Source organism: Anabas testudineus, chromosome 17 (assembly GCF_900324465.2).
Source record: "Anabas testudineus chromosome 17, fAnaTes1.2, whole genome shotgun sequence".
NCBI lineage: Eukaryota > Metazoa > Chordata > Actinopteri > Anabantiformes > Anabantidae > Anabas > Anabas testudineus.
The window spans coordinates 12,842,013-12,862,449 of NC_046626.1; the positions used below are offsets into that span (position 1 = coordinate 12,842,013).

General features: G+C 40.0%; 1 protein-coding gene across 2 annotated transcripts in view; it reads left to right on the plus strand.

Moving 5' to 3' along the window:
• Window positions 1-20,437, plus strand: part of LOC113172530 (phosphatase and actin regulator 1-like) — a 36,926-nt gene that overhangs the window by 10,588 nt on the left and 5,901 nt on the right. Inside the window, exons 1-8 of one of the 2 annotated variants that reach the window (XM_026375531.1) lie at window positions 4,611-5,177; window positions 7,597-7,761; window positions 12,915-12,995; window positions 14,295-14,492; window positions 15,023-15,353; window positions 16,689-16,888; window positions 17,741-17,897; window positions 20,226-20,281. In XM_026375531.1, coding sequence (XP_026231316.1) covers window positions 4,898-5,177; window positions 7,597-7,761; window positions 12,915-12,995; window positions 14,295-14,492; window positions 15,023-15,353; window positions 16,689-16,888; window positions 17,741-17,897; window positions 20,226-20,281 — 1,468 coding nt within the window. In that variant the 5' untranslated portion in view covers window positions 4,611-4,897. Of the gene's footprint in view, window positions 1-4,610; window positions 5,178-7,596; window positions 7,762-12,914; window positions 12,996-14,294; window positions 14,493-15,022; window positions 15,354-16,688; window positions 16,889-17,740; window positions 17,898-20,225; window positions 20,282-20,437 lie in introns of those variants that run through there. The other variant, XM_026375532.1, reaches the window with a different exon arrangement.

Here is a 20,437-nt window from a genome sequence, read left to right on the forward strand (position 1 = left end):
CGCTATGCTCTGTTAACATCAATCCTGTTCTGTCTGTTAGGCCTGCTCATTCTGGCGTTTAAGACACAACAGTTGTAGCTTTGCGGGTGGTTCTTTGTTAGAGAGCTACAGGGAAACATTGAAGCTATAATGTACAAACGTGAGAAGACAGGGGTCATTTCATAACAGTTTTGTTTTATGCAGTTTTTATAATAATATTCCTGCATCCAGGGAGCACATAACACAACATAGGTATCAGTTTAACTCTTTGATCTGAGATTTTTAACACAACAAAAAGATGGAGATTTTTGTATAGGTGCACGGTACTATTTTAAATTAACCTTAATACAAATTGTTTAAGTGTATTTAAATTATTTGCAACCTGTTTTCTAATGCATGTAATTCAAAATGGGGGTCAAAATATTTGTACCTACTGTTTTAGGTTTGTTGTCCCCAACTCATTACACACCAGTCTGACTCTCATGCAATAAAGACAGCAAAGGAGGAAGAAAATGCCCAGCAGAGTAAATGCACCTGCAAAGTGTTGCTGGCTTAGATAGGGCAGTGGGGCAGCAGATCCTGAAAAACTAACCAGTTGCATGGAAAGGTGGTAATGGGGGGTGATGCCCAAGCCTGTCAGTGCAGACACTGTGACAGGAGAAAAAGACTCGCACAAAGCATGGAGCTTATCTCACACACATTGATTTTGGTGGAAAAAAGGACCCACCTACATCCACCCATCCGTCCAATCAACCCATCCCAACCTACACGCTGTCAAAACCAAATCAAACTTCCTGAATGACCCCACTAGATGGCGGCATTGTAATGAGTATTATGTGCCAAACAAGGCATGTGCTAGCAGAGTTGAAGTTATTTCAACATTTTAGGAACAATATGAGCCATCCTCCTAATATATATGTCAAAGTATCATTTGAAAACAATTTTTTAATACTAGTTGTTTTATACATTATTGGAAAATTATCATCCATACCATATGACATGCAAGATATCAGCTATTCAAAACTCAGTTTATCTAACAGGTATTCAATTCATAGTGATGACTAATGTCAAGAAAGAAAGTTTTTAATATACACAAGTGTTTATAAAAAACAAGTATATACATATTCCTCTCTCATATTTCTCTGACATATTGTATGTCTCATCCTCATGGTTCTTTTCTTCTTCCAAACGAACCACTTATCTGCTCTTGAAATGTTGCAGTCTATAGACTTTACATAATCATTTCACATTATTCAGACAGAGCTTAATGCTGAAGTTGGAGCCAAGAAGTGCAAAAGAAAAAAATCACCTTATGAATCACCTTACAGATTACAGTTGCATAACTATCATTCATATTTCCTCACAGCAAACAACAGTAAAAAGGCGAAACCTTCCACTTTTGCTTATTATAACTTGTTCCTTATAATTATTCCTCTGATTGGGGTGGTGTGCATGTGAGTAACTCTGCAGGAGTAAGACTGATAATAATGCAGAGAAAGAATGACAGATGGGACGAGACAGAGAGATACAGGGAGAACGGGAACAGCAGATTTGTAGTGACAGGCTGCTCAGCCGGAAGTTGTAAGATTGTTTAGTCCAAAATCTGCACCCTGGTCATGGAAACCAGTTCAAACCAGAATCCAAAACATTCAAAAACCAACATTGTAAACCCTCGTTCAAATGAAATGTATTTTATATCAAATTCTAATGAGCTGAATTGTTAAATTGCAGTAACACCCGTGTTTGTCTCTGCTTTTTAGTGGCACAATAAAAACAACATTTACTGAAGTTTCACACCAACAGCACCATGAGGGAGCAAATCCATCATATCTGAGTCACAGTGGGATTGGCAAATACGTCTTAGCAGCTTTGGGTGCACTTACCGGGTCGGTTTGTTGGTGTTTGTGACAAGTGTAAGGTATTTTGTCAACCACGTAAAAAAATATTTAGTGTTTAAAGACCTGCACTGATCCCAGGATTAAACTGTATGCTAATTATAGCTAAGTGCCACTGTAACAGACAGGAAACCACCAGGCAACACACAACCGATCCAATAAATGGGATAAAAATACATCTTCTAATGCAGGAAGAGCCTGGGACAGGGGCATGTTTTGTAAGCTCTTCTGTTAACAGCACTCATGTAAATGTTTGGCAATGGAGGAGACCGGTTGCCAATGCTCCAAATGTTTCCACAGGTTTGGCCGGCAAACAGGCCAGTGAAGCTACTGTGAAGCTTTGCTGTATTAGTACATAGTATATATTGTATCATTCAGTATTAGTGGTGCCTTTATTGATGTGTGAGCTGACCATGTGGTGTGTACTAAAGCCCCATGATGTATGTGTCAACCAAAAGAGGTCAAAAGGATATTTTCAGACTTTTTCTTAAGCAAAGTAAACTTTTCAAATAATTCTGTTTCTAAGCAATTTTTCTTTCTTAAAAGGCAACGAGACAAAAAATACCAACACAGATAGAAAAAAGTTAGAGAATTTTCAAAAAGCTGATTTCAATGGGTTCAATAACCAGCCGATAACAAGTCACTATAAATCCAGTAGAAAAAAGATATATAGGAAATAAACATTCCAGGCATAATGTTAGTTCTTCCCACCTTTTCAACACAAGGGGGAGCTTATCAGTGAGAATTATATAAATAAATAAAATAAAATAAACAGTGAGACAATGGACAGTGTGTAAAAATAAGTTACAAAGGTACAAACTAGAAAAACATTTATCTCATATAGAGCTGAACAGTGGCTGCAGAAAAGGTGTTTCAAAAATGCTCCTCTTTCAGAAAAGACGCCAGCTGACATGAGTTGATTAAAATGATTTACAATAAAATGGGATAAGTCATTATATTTATTCATTCTCTCCTTAACTCATGATTTAAACTCAAGTGATGCGCTGGAGCAATGAACAGCACCGCCTGACTGGGTACTTACATAACAACATTGCCACATGTGATCATTCTTCCTTGCAGCTGACAAATGACCTGTCTGCTACAAGTGCTAATAGGAATTTGAGGCTGAAGGATCCAGTCAGGAGTTTTTCAAGATATACGTCTGTACAGGTCGACATACTCAAGTGTTGGCACAGAGCACTTCTCATTTAAGTACATTTTAACATAATTCAAGACTATAGGCCCTGAATTATATTAAAATGTACTTAAATGGCAGTATGAACAAAATTAAGAGAGACAGAGGCGTTATTACTGTCCTTTTCAAAATAAAACTGGCAGTGCAGCAAACAATGAACCCACAGTTTCTGAGTGCTTAAAGCTTCTCTCCCTCTCCCTATTTCTCTCACGCGCATGAAGAATCACATTTTACTGCAGTGCTATCTGCTTCATGCATGGCAAAGACTTCCTCTCCGTTATCTGCTAACCTCTCACTCTCTGCTCATTTTTTTTTTTTTTTTACCCTACACAAAAATAGCTCTTTCTTGCCGGTTTCCTAAACTTTACCGCATATCAGTGCAACAGAGTGAAACTTTGCACCGAAAAGAGGCAACTCGGGGGCAACCGCTGCATTGGACCGTGGTGGGAGTAAATCAAGTGGTCTGTCGCTCATTTCACAGGGGAACTTTGATGTCACTGGAATAAGCTGCAGCTCATTGAATGGAACATCAAAGATGCTCACGCCCAGCCCAACACCAGCCCCTGATGTGTAGGAAATGTGACCACAAATGCTGTTGGGTCCGTTATCTTCTCCATGATTAACACCTAATTAACTGGGCATTAATGTTATCAATTACCCTAAAATGTAACTTAAGGGATCAACTAAGTGCTTATTTAGAATTTGTAAAGAAAGAATATTTAATGCCTCTCTGTTACTCTAGGCTGAGCTCTTTCATTTGAAGTGTTGAGCTTTCTAATCACTGATTAAGTTCCCTTTGCTGTTTCTCTTTTCTTTGATTTGAATTCTCTGAGCTCTGGTTCATTATTACGTCCAAATTAGACAGATGTTGTCATTTCTGTATTTGTCTTTGTTGTAACTCAATCAGTGATCGCATGGATACATGTTATGGACGCATCCTTACTTTGCTACTGAGAGTATATGTAATGGCCTCAGTCTGTAATCGGGAGTGCTTTCATATGCTTTGTCTCTAATAACTGTCAAACTCATCCAGCAAAAATGTCACTGATCAACTCCAGTTAGCTTCAGATCTATAACAATTTATTTATTTTTTTAAATGAGGGAAGATTTTTGATCCACTTTTGCTCTATGTTGGACTAGTAACCTATTTATGAGCAGACACTGGAGAAAGCTGCTAAATCTGAACAAATTTAGGACTCAATATGGAATTTACTACAGCAGACCATCTCATCTAATCAGATGCTTTAACCACCCAGCAGTTAATTACAACCTTTTCAACTAAAGTCATTTTATTGTAGTCAGTAACAATAGGCTGTCTTCTGTGTTTGTGTCACCTTTTGGGCTTGTCTAATGTGATTTTTTTTCATATAATATAATTCAGTAAAAAGGAAAAAAAAAAAAATGCAATGAGATGAACAACTTTTCCTCCTTCCACACTGGCCTATGAGACGAGCGCACCGTGCAGCCAATCACAGCCACTCACTGCTCAGCTCTACTAATCGTGGATTAGCCACAACCGACTGCAGTGTGCAGCTCTGGGAGGGATGGGTAGTGACTGCCGCTCACTACTCGCCCTGTATTTTATTATTAGCTCACTTGGATCCGGTAGCAGGGCTTTTTTCTCAGCAGCAGCAGCAGCAGCAGCGACTTTTGCATTGCGCAATCGAGTAGCCTGCGCGTATTGAGATCTCAGGTAAAGGTGTGGGGGACGCGGCAGAGGGAAGCTGCTACCGTAGGGCAGGTAGGATTGAATCGATGGCCCTTTAATGTAAATCCACGCCGTCGTAACATCGCGCACTTGGAGCACTACTCTGTTTTCCGCGTCCCAATGTTCAAGACGGCCAATTACCCGACGGTGGATCCTGCACCCACCATCATGCACGGTACTTGGTTTGCCACGGGGTGCCGAGAAAACACGCCCGTGGCCGTGGAGAAACCCAAGAAAAAGGCGTTCAGCCTGGTCAAAATAATGTCTCTCAGCAACAAGAAAGGGCACGGCCAGCATCCGCATCACAACAACAACATGCCCTTTACGATTCACTGTCACATCGGGAAAGAGATCAAGCACATTTGCAGCAACTGCAGTCGCGGGAACGATACGCAGGACGGTGAGTAGGCTGCAACCAGTGTGTGGTGGGTTCGCCCATAGTAGCCCTGCAGTACTGCCATCCAGGATATTGTCAGTATCTGGCGATGGCCATGACTCTAGGCTCCTATGCGCGCTTGACAACCACATCATCATGTAATGCGCTTCACTTCTCCTCGTTCTCTGTGCTTGTTTGAAAATACTCTGCAGGACGATGCATACTGTGCATTTAAATGTATTTAAATTGACTGTAGCTGCTGTGGAAACTGCTTCTGACTGGATCGGAACTTCTCACAGGGTTGGGCTCAAACCTAAACTGCTACTTGTTGGGTTGCGTCACAAAATTAGGTTGATGAATCCCAATACAGTTGCGGGGAGTGAAAGTGGGTCTCGCGTTTACCTATTCAGCTTATAATAATCACAATAATGATAATAAAAAAGGTTGTTTGCAAAGAGCCATTTCCAGTTCGGTGTCATTACATCATCACTCAGCCATCTTGGTATGTAAACAAGTGTTTTTAATAAAAACCAGCCCCACACCAGCTGCCTGCATTACAGTAGTGAAGAATGTAGGTTATGGGCATAATGATGAGGAGGGGGCCTGATGTCATGAAAGAAATATAAATAATGAAACACCACAGCACTGTAGTCACATTGTTTCTGACATTGTTCATTGTGCAGATTGACCCTCATCTCTCATCTAACAGGATTGAGTATTAATTACATTCAAATGAATTATTGTTTGTTTATTTTTTTGAATGGACCCTGTCCAGTAAAAGAAAAGAAAATAGACTGAGTAGCTTTAGTTCGTTGGCTGCTTTTTGGACCTCTAGTGAAGTCATTTGAATCTCCACTAGAGTTGATTAGCATGGACTGTAGGGTTATTTATAGAGTGGCGTGGTGGCAGGATGGCTAAGATGGTTGGCACCGAGGCACCAGAGCATTTCAGTAATGGCCCGTGGAGCTGATTTCTACTACGTTACTGTCACATTATTTATCGTAGTGTTCCTCTGTCCTGGGGAGGTGACTAGCCCGCAAAGTGATTTATATATGTTGGCAAACATGATTCTGATGTAATTACTGTAAAACAAGGGGCCAGCATGTTCCCTGACAGCGTGTCATTGATGGTCTGATGTAATGTGGTGATGCTGACAACAGACAAAACATCATTGTGCTGGAGGTCACCTCATGGGCTGCCGTGAAGTTGTTACTCACGCTACAAGGCAGCCAATGAAACCTAACCTCTTCTGTGAACCTTTATTACTGCGTGTTTATATCAGGAGGACCATGTCTGTGTTTCTAAATGTTGTAGCATATTACATATACATAGTTTTATGAATTATTTCTTTATTATTTCTAATCATTATTATTTAATATAATGATTATATATGCCTAAGTGAGCATATCCATCATAATAAAAGTTGTTTGTTGTTATTATTGCCAAAGTGAAGTGAGCATTAATGGCACAAGGCCAGATCCTGATCTTGATGTTGGTCCATGCAGTGCTCTGGTATTGCTGCATGGTTGCAATGGGCAGATGTATTTGAAAAGCTGTGGCACATTGACCACAGTATGATAAAATAAAACAAGATTGATGACCCACCTCAGGCGAGTGGATATTCACAAGGCAAGGAGATGAATGGAAACCAAGGGCTGCCTAAAAGACAGTAGATAAAACATGTTACAAAATCTCAAGCGTGTCTTGTTTGTCCTAAAAACAACACACCTACTATTCTTACTGAATACTAATTCAACTAAGGTGGCTGAATTCTAGCTATTTGAATGTGCAAGTCTGAGATACTTGACTCACTGAGACTACTTGACTCGCTGTATACATTTGTACTTAAATTTATCCTGCACACAGTGTCATGACTGTGTCCATTTAGCAAATAATCAAGTATGGAGACTGAAGAGCAGGGTAGAGCAATAGTTCCATGACTAAAGGTTCATGCTGCAAAAATATTGGTGAGTCAGAATTCTTTGTTTCTGCTTGGAGCTGCCACCTTAGATTATTTTATTCTGACCACATAGGTAAATTCTACTCATTTGTGCATTGCAGTAAACTATATATATTTTGTTTTTGATGTCCAATAGTTGAATATTTGATGAAGAGTAGAAAGATTCGGCCTTAATGAGGTGCTTATCAGTCTGTTTAGTGCATTTTGGCAAGCGAATGCCAACCAGTGTGATGCAGCTTCAAACTGTTTAGACTTGGAGCGTATCCTGTGTAATTCTATCTGATATGTAGGTTTGTTTATCCTCTCCCTACCTCATCCAGTTACTAGGGAATTCAGGAGGCAATTTTGGCACAGATTCCTGCTGCCTGGATCTTAGTAAGCAAAAGTGTCTGCTGCATTACTAGAATATCATCTTCTATGCATCCTCACCTAAAGAACCCTTTTAATTTTTTTCTTTTTCTTATGTCTTTTGTTCCCTTGCAGCTGAGGAAGTAGAGAGGCTGGCCGCCATGCGTTCCGAGTCCCTGATGTCTGGCACCCATACCCCACCCATCCGAGGCCGGAGCAAGTTTGCCACTCTGGGACGCCTCCTCAAGCCCTGGAAATGGAGGAAGAAGAAGAGTGAGAAGTTCAAACAGACCTCCGCAGGTACGTGAGATTTTCACTTGATGTTATGTTAATGTGAACACAAAAAATATGCAGGTCAACATGTATAACAAACAACCGTGGTGCTTGTAAGTAATGCATATAGTCTGGCTGGTTGTGAAAGAAATTCGGTGTATATCCTTTTGTCAAAAAGAAAAATGTATTAAGTTTTAGTCTCCAGGGTGATTGAAAATGCAGGAAATTGATTCAGCAAAAGTTCCGTGTTGGAGTTTCATGTTTTGAGGTCTCTTTAGAGTTCCTTTGATCTTGCAGCCCACTGTTGTCAGGGGCGAGTGAAGGACATGCTCTCCTCAGATGTGGTTGTACTTATTTTCCGTGGCTGACATATCCTGAATTCTACTGTCAGCCCGGTGGACGGGAGGAGACACTTTGTCAGACTGCATCTTCTCTGGATGCAGAATTCTTTTGTAGAGCATGAGCAACTGCACAGAGACCTGAATCCGGCCTGAACAGAACAGGATGTTCTGATTTAGTAATATTGTTAAATTAGCATTTTCCTGGTGTGAATTTACCGAATGAATCAGTCTGTCTGATTGGATCATGTTCGCTGTGACTGCTTTTATGACTGATCTCTTATGTGATCACAAGATTGAATGTTATGTCTTGTCATTTCCATCATTTACCACAAGAACGGAAACTATTCTGACTTCCCTTTCAACTGGGATTCAACCATTTGCTGCTGTTTGGATCTAGTTGGTATTTCTGCCCCAACATGGTCCCACAAAGTGGGTTTTCTTTTTTTGTTTGTTTTTCTATTTTTGGGAAGACAGAAATATGGTTATAAAATTTTTAAAATGTGAGTAAGATAGAGTTTTAAGTGCTTAATACTCCTTGCGTTTTACTTTTACTGTTTGAATAGAGAGTGTGCACTTGATGGCACAGTCATGGAGATGTTGCCTGTTCATTGGTTCATTCATGTATGCCTATGATAACAGCATCTCGCCTGTTGTGGTGGAGGACAATAATCAAGTGCAGAGAAACAAAAAGCCTTTTTTTTCCTGTTACAATGGTGTTAATGCACAGCGGAGCTGAGAGAAAAAAGCTTTTGTTATACACTTATTTTGCCTGCATAATGCTGCTGTCTCCAAATAATTCTTTCTGCCTTTTTTTTGTTCTATTTAATCCTTTTTGATAGCAGCATGACCATTACGACCTTCCACTGTATATCTCAAACCTAGAGCGACCTCTAAGTGGAGTTCTGAAATCTGAATAGTTTCAGGTTGTAGGTGGTGTGCATCCTCACAAGTAGCTCGCCGGTGCTTGGGCGGGTGCTTTAGCCACAGTAACTCCGCTGCAAATGTGCTCGACCTGTCACGTCCATTTCAGCGTGAAGCGTGAAGCCAACTTGGCCAATGTGGCTTTCATTTGTGCAGCAGGCAACTGAGGAGTCAGTCACACAACCATGAACCAGTGCAGTAAATTCAAATGACAGTGGCTCAGGGATTTTAAACTTCAGTGGCTAAGACAACAGCACTTTTAAGGAGTTCTAAAGAACTGCTAAAAGGACAACATATGACCTCTCTTTATTAATTGCACCTAGCTAATCTGAACATTTCCTCAGTAAAACCTTGTCTTCTTAAGGTTATAATAATCAGTTTGTGTTGGTTTGGTTCCACTGTATGGACATTTTGGTGTCTGCTCATTGTGGTGCTGTTGTTATTATTCTGTGTCGCAGTGACGACTGTTTGCATTATTACATCCTATTTTAAGTGATCGTAGACTAAATGACTAGCACTAGTTAGCATTTTCACAATAGACCTTTCAGCTTCATTAGCCTATAACATGCCACATACATATAATGTTCATGATGTTTTTGTGGTTCTGTGTACTTATTATTCAAAAATGTTCTTGCCAACTAGTCTGAAATCGATGTTTAAATTAACAAAATTCTACTTATCCTATCTAGGAAATCATCTGAACTTTGGTTGTCCTGCGGCCCCTCTATTGATCAGTGGTTTGAAAATGGACCATTGCATATTGTGCAAACTCTATGTCCTATTTTAGTTTGTCAGTAGTAAGACGGCAGCTTATATATTACTATCTTTAAATGGTAATCATTTTGGGATGACCTTCTTTTCAAAGCCATAAGAAAACAGCTGCTGCATAGTGTATTATGACCAACACTTAACTTGATTTATTGTACTAATATATTTTCAGTTAGAAATCAGTTTTTTTAGAAGGCACTGTTGGTCATTTGTCAACCTTACACAAAATGTACCTAACGCATAGTTGCGATTTCTGCTGCATTGCTCTGATCTGGGACCTAAATGCCCTTATGTGCCATCTTCTTCTCTCTGTAGTGGTCTGTGACGCCTCACTGTTGATTATGCTTCCTGTGACAGTGGGGAGCACAGCAGACACTGGGATGCACATTCTGTTGTGCCTAATTGGACACTATGCACAGTAGAGGGATATGAATGTATAGTACTGTTAAGCAGATAAGGGGCATCTCTAGGGGACGATGCTCCTTACCTCAGGAAGGAAGGAATAAGGTGCTGACTGCTCCTTTCCAGCTCAAATCACAGCAAACCTGTATCAGGAAGGGATCTCACTCTTTGTGTTAATTAGCATAATTCCTAATAAACAAATCCTAGATTTCCTACCTGCTCACAGAATAAATATTGTGTGGAGAGGAAATGTCGTATTGCAAACCTGCTCTATCATGTGTCAAGGTTTCATTTGTCAATTTCCAAAGCTTCTGATGTGCGAGGCTTAACGCTTGAGCTTGTCATTGATAAAAGACTGCATGAAAGTTTTAATACAGTTTTTGTGAGGCTCAGGCTGAGAGAATTGCCTCGGTAAAAGCCTCCACTTTGAGCTACTGAGCCTCGGGGTTGGTAGGATGTGTTCTGACTATCTGGGTCACTTCACAGTGGAATATATTTTCTCTAAAAAAAAAAAAAAAAAAAAAAAAAAACTAAGTATAGTTCTCTCAGATCAATACTGGCTATGTTCAGATATGCCAGTTCCATTTAATATGCCCTCAACTGAGTCTCCCTGATGAGTGTCTAATCTTCTCAGCTTGGTACAGATTGAGTGGCTGGAGTGTTGGACTCGACACCACTTGGTCCGTGGTGGACTCAACATAGGCAGTCCAAAATAGGAACTGGTTGATATTCAAGGAGATTTATAGGACAGCATCTCATTTTCATACCCTGATATGAAAGCTTGCATTGTGTCTTTTGATGTCAATGGGCCCGTGATAAAGTTTGTTTGCTGTTTCAATGAATCTCCCTCAGCTCTGCGTGCGCACATACGTACATAAGAGACCTTATGGCAGACTGATAGTTGGTGATTCGCTCACTGTTTCCCTCACGGGACCTTCCTGATGAAATAAACACTGCACAGTTGCACAGAATTAATGTATTAAATAACGTTTTTGTTTTTTTTTTTAACACAAGATTAGGCGATGTTTTAACTCCTGACATTATGCTCAGCGAGCGCACCAACTGCTCTGTCATGTTTTTCTTTTGTTTTATTTATCTGTAAAATCTAAAGACACATCCTCATTAAGGATTTTGAGTTAATGGTATTATGTAACTGTGTGCATCACATGCCATAACAGTTATGTCATAAAGCTCTGAGTAATTACTTTTCATTTTGGATGCAACTGCACTATAATCCCTGAACATATTACAGCTCTCTCAGTCTAGCATCAACCTTTAGCCTCGGGTTTCCCCGCTCTGGCACAGAATTGGTAGTGATTTTTGATTCTTCCTCATATTATAACTGTAAACTGAAAAAAACATTTTTTTTAAATACAGGGGTTTTCGGAGTATAATCAATGTTGATTTCTTACAAGATTTCAGATGTCACTGCTTATGAGTTGATTAAGGTTGGTGGAGTTTATAAAAATTGACAGTGCTATGGTGAAAATATTTCGAGTTTTGATTAAAATATCCATTACTATAAGGTTTGAATTGTCTTATTTACTTTACCCAGGTACTGCACATTCATGCATTATTAATTGCAAACTGTTAATGTTATGTAAATCCCAACCATGCCTCATACAATTTAGTGAACTGTATCCTCTCTCTGTCAAAAATCCTCCATGTTGATCCTGGGTCAACTTTTTTATCTGTTTTTTTACTAGTCCATATATAAACTTTCCAATTTCCTTCCCTAGGGGTGGTATCACTTTTTGATGGAGTCGTCATCCTTATATTTACTACTCCCTGGGGTTTCAGTAGAGATGATTCTTTATGTGATGCGTTGGCGATATTTTGGTAACATATCCCAAACCCCACTGCCCCACCCCTATCCCAGTAGTAGCTTGGAGCTAATTTCAGATAGGTTCCTTTTGGATAGCTTTTGAAACATGGAGTGATATTAAACATCTGGTATCCTGGAGGAGCTCATAATGGAGTTTACTGTTTGATGATAACTTGCACTGCTGCAGTATTTTTGAACACTGCAAAGAGTATTGAAATTTCTGCCCCGGAGCCCATCGCATCTGACATTTGTATGTCTCTCATTTGGGTTTTTAATCTTGGACTCTCAGCAGTTGGTTTTAAATTGAATGTGTTGTGACTAAAGGCAAGGAGATGAGAGGTCAAATTGTCAGTATTTTGTATTTTCATGGAACACATGTGGTTCATTTGTAACACACGTTACAATCTGTGATCGTCCTCTTCAAGTGTTGTTTTTACATTCATAATTGGTTTCTATGCATTTCAAGATTTAGAAATCACTAACATGATTTATAACTGTTTTTGCTCAGCCTACTGTTATAAGATGTTAAGTGCCTGAACGCTTAAAGCCTAAAAATGGAATCAAGCAACATCTTTGCAACATGCCATCATGTGCAGAATGCATAACTAGAAGATTGGATGATTTATCTTTGATTTTTCTTCTGTTATTTGAGGCCAAGTGTCAAAGCTTTAATGTTTTAAAAATAGTACTCACAGTTTTTTTCCTGCCATACGCAACTATCTCCAAATTCCTTCACCAGCATCTTGGTATAACTAGGCGCTTTTCTCATATACCTTTCCTATCCATAGATTTCAGTGACATGTTGGAAATGTTATGTATTTTTTTGCCTTAGAAATGGGTTTGACTAAAATTAAAGAAAGGAAATGACTGATACTTCACTGAGTAACTGCAAAATGATGTTATGTTCTCCTTTACCCATTCAGCGTTGGAGAGGAAGATGTCAATGCGACAGAGCAGAGATGAGTTGATCAAGAGAGGAGTGCTGAAGGAGATCTTTGAAAAAGGTGAGATGATATTACACAATTACAGTCTGATTCACAAGAGTGAGAAACTGTCTCGGCTCTATATAGAAACTGCAAAAAGAGTAGATGTGGAGCAATAACTTGGAAGGTCTTCAGTTATTCATCTCCTCATTAATCAGTAGTCTCTGAAGTGCTCTCTGTAAGATTTGGCACAGGCCATCTAGAGATATAATCTTTCATTATGCAAATTTTGCAGCATTTTATAAACTTCTTGATCTTGATTTGATGTGCCTTATATGTTCAAAGCTTGAGATATTTCAGTCGGATGGCAGGGTGCTTCACGCCTTGGGGCATAAAAAACAAAAAGGTGGGGAAGCTGAAAAAGTCAGTTGGTTGTTGCCAAGAAAGAGAGCAATTGAGGAAATATACAGTGTGTCTCATTTTATGATTTTTAAATTAAGCTTTTTAGACAGTCACTAAAGGTAAAAAAAAATAATTTAAAAAGCAAATTATTCTATAATTTGAACAGTGCATTAACTAGATGTAAGCACGTCGTCCTTAACTGAAAGTACTGTGTGTACGTTGAGCATTCAGATACTGTACATCTTAGTAAATTGGTCAAAACAGATTGAATAGCTTCTTATCCTGCGTCTGCACAATAACTGTGTCACTTCCTACAATGCATATTAATGAGGACAGGTGTTCTCAATTCTCCTGCCTAGAGTCAACCTAGTTTCCTTAATCAAAGAAGCTTGTGTGTATAGCTTGATAGATCAGCACAGGCTATTTTTATGCCTGCAAAGCAAACATTTAAATGTCTCTGACAGTCACTGACTATATATATATATATATATGTGTGTCTGTATAAAAGAAATCTCATAATGGCAAAAAATGTGTCCTTTTTGTCCTTTTTCTAATCTTTTATTTGATTGTCAGCAATCTTATAGTTTTGTCTTTGAAAAACAAGTTGAAGTCTAGAAAATGCGAGAAGAGCTCCCAAAATAAATGCATAGTTTGTCAGAATATGTGAGCTTTGTGAATTGCACTGTCAGCCTTAAAATGTGATCATGCAAAAAACCATCAAATGGCTCCGAGCTGTAAAAGAAAAGGTTTTGTCAAAGTGCTAAGCAGACAGTGTTCCTTGGTCTGTTGTGTGCTGATAAAAGGCCCTTGGGTTGTTAAACATTTTTAGCTTTTTAAATTCTCTTCCCCATATTGTCTAAAAAGTCAACACACATAGTTCAACTTCAAATTTGAACAGTCCTCCCAGGAAGTGCGTTTGTTCCGCTATTGAACACATTTCAACACCTGCTTGTTTTTTTTTTTTACCCTCTGATTCAGCAACTGTTGAATTCCGATCTTCGATGGACGGTGGAGTCTGCACTCAGGAGTCCTCTATTAAGTCATCTATGGTCCTGCCCACCAAGAAATCTGTCACCTACTCAGGTGAACTTCAGGATACCCCTATCAAGCCACCACTGTACCACAAGCAACCTCCTGCTCTCCCTCCAAAGCCTTTCACAAGGATCCATAGCACAGGTCAGTCTCACAATAAATCAATTAGTAGTCGCCTTAGTTAACGCTCAGTAGCGGGTTACACAACTCTTGGACTGTGGTGTTTTTTGGTTTTTCTTTTTTCCAGACCTCCACAGTTATGCTGCATTCATCAGAATACACATATAATGCAATTTATTTCATTTCCCTGGCTGTCAGTAAAGATAAAATGCCCTCATGAGATAGTATGTACTTGATTAGACGGTCAAACTATGACTGTTATCGCTTTGAGCCCTACCTGCGTTGCCACACATGTGCATGGGATTATAGTAGTCTCATTAAATTCCCCGGTGGTTTGGTCAGCTGGGCTCTTTCTGTCATTGTCAATCTGTCAGTACAGGGAAGTGGCATTACCCTGGCCTAATTCCCACTGCTCTGTGCTGACGTCTGAGCCATGTCTGATCATCCATGAGCTTTGTTTGTTTGTCTGCACCAGCAAAGTGTAATGGACACGATAACTTAGTAGAAATGTTCACTCCCTCCTTTATCTGTCCTGTTGTATCTTATCTCTCTAGATTCTTGCCAGCCTATGAAGTTGCCCTGTATGCCGGGAGGAAAGCATTCTCCTCCTTTGCCTCCCAAGAAAGTGATGATCTGTGTGCCTCCGGGGGGGCTGGACACTTCCACCTCCCCTTCTCCGTCCCCTAACCCTCTCAGTGCTCTCTCCCAAAAGTGTGCCCCTCCGCACCACGGCACCTTGTTGCCCTCCCAGCTCGCCGGTCTGTCCAGTTTTCACCAGAGCCACGGGCACCCGCTCCAGCTTCAGTATGGCAGCTTGCACGCTCCCAGCCGCATCATTGAGGAGCTCAATAAAACCCTGGCACTCTCCATGCAAAGGTTTGAAAGGTTAGTAGCCATCAGCACTGAGGTTATTAAATCTGATTGTCCTCAAGTGGGTCGCTGAGGGATTATGGATCTGTCTACATCACACATAATATCTTGGATGGATTTTAACAAAACTTCGGACGATTAATTTTGATAGACTTAATAATAAAATGCATTTCTTGTTACTTAAAGCTGTTGCCAAAATATAACTAATCAGAGTAATTAGTACATAATTGTTAGAATACAGCATCTTGTTTATTAGCAATTACATTTTCGGCTACTTTCAAACATATCCTGGTGTTATCGAGGTCACACCCGGCCATGCAGTGCTGGAATACAGGTCTAAATCAGCACACCGCCTCACAGGGCAACATGGCCTAATTTTGAAGTAAATGTGCGTATGCGTGGAGTAGGCGTCCCTCCAGCAGTTGGCCTGGCTTAACATGACCAGCTGCTCTTTACAAGAGCTGTGTGTCTTCATGTTTGGAGAAAAGGGACAGGATAACGGATTGGACCATTATGTAACCTCTTACATTAGGATCTCTCTTTCACCAAAGCCATTTGGGCAGGGATAAGGAACTAATGGTCCTGACATTGCTCACAATTAGTCTGAAAGCTTGAAATGGTTACATAAGAGTGGCTCATCATAAGGAGCTCGACTGTGATTAATCAATCTATCAAATACTTGGGTTAGGAATACTCACACACGTTTTGACACGTGTAACTATGCATTCATTACTGATAACTTCTAAAATATGAAATGCATTCCTGCCACCTTGTTTTGATTTATAGAAGTTGTACAATCAGTTACTCTTCTCTTCATCTGTGAAGTTCAGAGGATTGCATGCAATTGCGTAGGATTGCAGTGTATTGTACTCTAGTGTGTACTCAGGCTTTGTGTATTCCATTCACCTTCTATCGCTATTGTTATTATTTTAACTAATCCTACATGTTTTAGGCAATTTCTGCTGAAAGGTGACATACGGTGGCAAGAAAAAGCTTGTGAACGTTTTAGAATTTCGTGCTATTCTGCATTAATTTGTCTAATTTGTTTTATGGTTGTTATCTTAGGCACATTATATTTGTTAACACTCTTGACTTAGATGAAGATCAGATCATGTTTTATGACAAATGAATGCAGAAAAGCATATGAGAAGCAAAGACTTTTTCTTGTCACTGTAGTAGTAGTAGTAGTGAAATATGAGATTTGCTTTATATATAGAATATTTGCCCTCACTGTTGGGGGTGGACAAGCTCATCTTCATAGCAAAGTTAAATGCCATAATCATGGCCCATTACATTAATACTCAGATTTGGTTGAAAACCAACGTACACATCTATCTTCCCCTTTACTAGCTCTGCACTGCATGGCGGTGGCCAGTGTCTACCCCTGGACAGAAGAGAAGTGCCATCTGTCATCATCGACTATGAGGACGATAAGGAGAACATGCCCAACGAGTCAGACTACGAAGATCTGCCCAGCATGTATAAGGATGAGGACGACGATGTGGATGACGATGACGATGACGATGAAGATGACGACTCCATATTTACAAGTGAGTGGCGGCAGTTATGCTGAACTTTGAGTCTGTTAATGCTTCATTTTAACATCCTGTGATCTCCGGGATCATTCAAGTCTCTCTGTTGTCAAAGATGATACTGTGTCTTGATTGAAGCACTTTTTGTTCATATTGTGAGTAAGGATAGCCGATGTTCACTGTTTACAGATATGACACTTTTGCTTGACTAAACATGATCAACAGTACTGCTAGCTACACCTGAAGGCTCCTGGAACTCAGTTGTAGTTTGACCTTCAAAGCACGGCAAACAGTAGGTTTACAGAAGTGCATCCAGAGTCATGCTGTCACTCGTGGTAATGCTTTCGGCAAAACTACTGAACTGTGCAGAACGGTTTGACACTGTGTATCCTTGTTTTCACATGGGTGCATGTTCTCAGAGGTTGTGATTGGATTGCTTGTGTGGTGGAATAGCTCAGTATGGCACATCATGACTTTAAGTGCCCTTTTGTTTGTTTTGAATGTGATATCTAGGGAATGCTTGGAAATACCTTCAAATTTGGCACAATTGTCAACTAGGAGTCGATTGATTAGATTTTGGTGGTCAAAGGTCAAGGTCACTGTGACCTCATGTATAGACTCATGCATAAACTTATCAAAATGTAAGTCTGGACAGAACTGAGTGTACACTACATTGTAACTGGTTAGCGGATTTCGACGACCGCAATGCAGTAATTCTAGTTTAAAGGCTCTTTTGAAGATGAATGCTGATAAGCTTTATAATCAATTTGAAACAAAAAAAGTCAAAGAACATTCCAGTAAGTTAGTCGTAAGATCTGTGCTTTATCCCTGCAGCTTATCTCATGTTTTGACGACGGTCTTTGGATTTAGGTACCCTGGCTCAGAAGGTGCTGAGGAAAGACTCTCTGGCCATCAAGCTGAGTAACCGTCCATCGAAAAGAGAGCTGGAGGAGAAAAACATCCTGCCCATGCAGACAGATGAGGAAAGGCTGGAGTCGAGGCAACAGATAGGCACCAAACTTACTAGGTGAGACATGCAGACACATGCATTTTTAAAATCTGATCACATTTACACATGTGCACAATTTATGCGCCAGATATTTTTAGTAAACCTGATTGATGTTGTATTAGCCAACTGAGCCAAAGCTGCTGTGGAAACAGTGCTGATTTCTCTCAGCCAAACAAAGCATTTTGCCTTACTTTCGGCCGACGACGGCCCAGTATTCTGGCTGCTAGGGCTGTGACTCAGTCCAAAGCTGATGCAAATGTAAGCCTTTTTTTCTATTGAAACAGTTTTATATCCTCTCATTTTTTTCTTTTTAAACACCCGATAAGGATAAACGCTTTATCTTGTTAAAATGAAGCTCTGAAAATGGAGCTGACCTAATTTCAGCAATGCATCACCCTCCCTCCTTTTCCCTTCTCTTGTCTTCTCTCTAGTGCACTCACTCTCTCTCTCTCTCCTCTTTCTTTCTCCTGCCTGACTTCCTCCCTCGCTCACTGAATCACCACAATGATGCATGTGCCAAACTATCTCCGCCTGACTCCTCCACACACAGCAGTACCACGCAAGTCACTTCATATCAGCAGTTTACAAACACACACACACACTGGTGCAGTATGAACAAATCACACTAATTTGTATACATTCAGTATGTTGATACCATGAATGTGAATTTTAGTAATGGAACAGATCAAACAACATAATGTTTTTCCCTAGTGGATCACAGGCCTCATTTGATTTCACTCGGCTCTTTGAACACGACTTACTTGTTTGAATGAAGGGCATATAATAATATCTTGATAGAAGAAAGCATAAGAGTAGAAAGCCCGGATTGTATAATAAGATATGAGATGTGGGAAATATGGTTGAAAGGGAGGAATGGAGTATTGTCTGGAGACACTGGCGTACAAGTCACTATTCCCCACTGTGATTGGAACATGGAGCTCGTTCCCAGAAGGCTTGTACGGCTTTGTTGTCATGTTCCCAAAAAGCTCTGTCACAGTGTCCTTTGCACAGTGTCATGCAATGCACCATTCCTGCTGTAATGTCATGTGTTTTGCCAAGAGCATTATACTATCTAATGTTGTTGCTTATGCCAGGCCAACCAATTGATTATGATAATGCTATTCTAGGACATGCTGACCTCAACTTTCCTCTATTGACCGAATTCACTGGGAAAACCCTGAAGACCCATTATCTCATGGGAGGAGATCTATGTTCAGTTTCAGCTTTCAACCTTATTGGTTTAGTGTATGTCTGTTAAAGGAATTGTTTGACATTTTGGGAGACCATGTAGAGCAGTATTCATCATTACCTTTTAACTGCTCTAGCATAATAAAAAAATATATTGTGATGTAGGAGAAACCTACATAGGTGTTTATTGATTAGTCTGTGTGTCTGTTTACAGGAGTTGCATGACATGACACATGACACACTACTTTAATAAGAGTCAGCAGATGAAAGCACTTTGAATGACCTCTCAGAGGTTGTCTTTGGATGTGGGTTATTTACTTCAGCCGCTTTCTGTACTGTTGGGGGGGGAAATGGGTGAATAGTATCTTTTCAGATGTTTCATAAAATTTAAATGCAATGAGGAAAGTGCCTGGTTTTCCCGTTTTCACATATCTGTCTGTGAAAATGTGTGAAATAGGTTTATTTGATCAAATGTGCAAGTGTTAAAACCGTTCAGTTGGTATTTGAATGTGTCTTAGTCACATTTGCTCTATTAAGCATCAGATAAGAGCTGAGTCTCCAGGAATATCTGGCCTTTGCTGGTCTTCCTGCATTGCACCAAAGTCTTATCGTGCAGTTGTTCATAAAAAAGAGAGGGATCTGTAATCGTGTCCGACTGAGGTTTTGGAAAATGTACCGGTCAAGCTCTAAAATCTTAAATACGATGCAAACGACAATATACAATTGTGTTGCTCTCATAAATAAGTTCTACTGGAAGTAAGGAAGGATGCACCAAATTTATATTTAATTCAGTTTGGGACTAAAACATTACATTTCCCTCCAAGGACCTGGGTTGTCAGTCATAAAAGTACTCATGTTGTGTGTCGAAATGTCAATATGATAACCCTGCAGAGGGTTGCTGTCAAATCAGGGAAGTTAAAACTGTGCCGAAATGTGGGGAAGAGGCAACAAGGAGCAGCTTTTTTTTTTCTGATCTGGCACTATGTGTATCACAAAAGAATAACCTGTGAAATGTCCCCACTGGTTTCCAGTGTGATTATTAAAAAGTAAATTGGTTAACGTTGTGGATTAAAGCTCTTTTCCCCGTATTGATTCAGTGTTTTTGCCGACCTCTTACCTGTGATTATGTGCTGACCATGGTTGCATGTTTGTCACTAGGCGCTTGAGTCAGAGACCCACAGCAGAGGAGCTAGAACAGAGGAACATCCTCAAACGTAAGTGTCTATTTAACGTTGTTTTCAGGCTGCTAAAGCAAATAAGTTCTTAAAAAGAAAATGTGACACTTAAACACATTTAAAGCATTGTAGCAATGCGGGAGTGCATATGTGTAACAACCTTTGGCGCGTGCAGGCTTCACACTGTATGGTGCA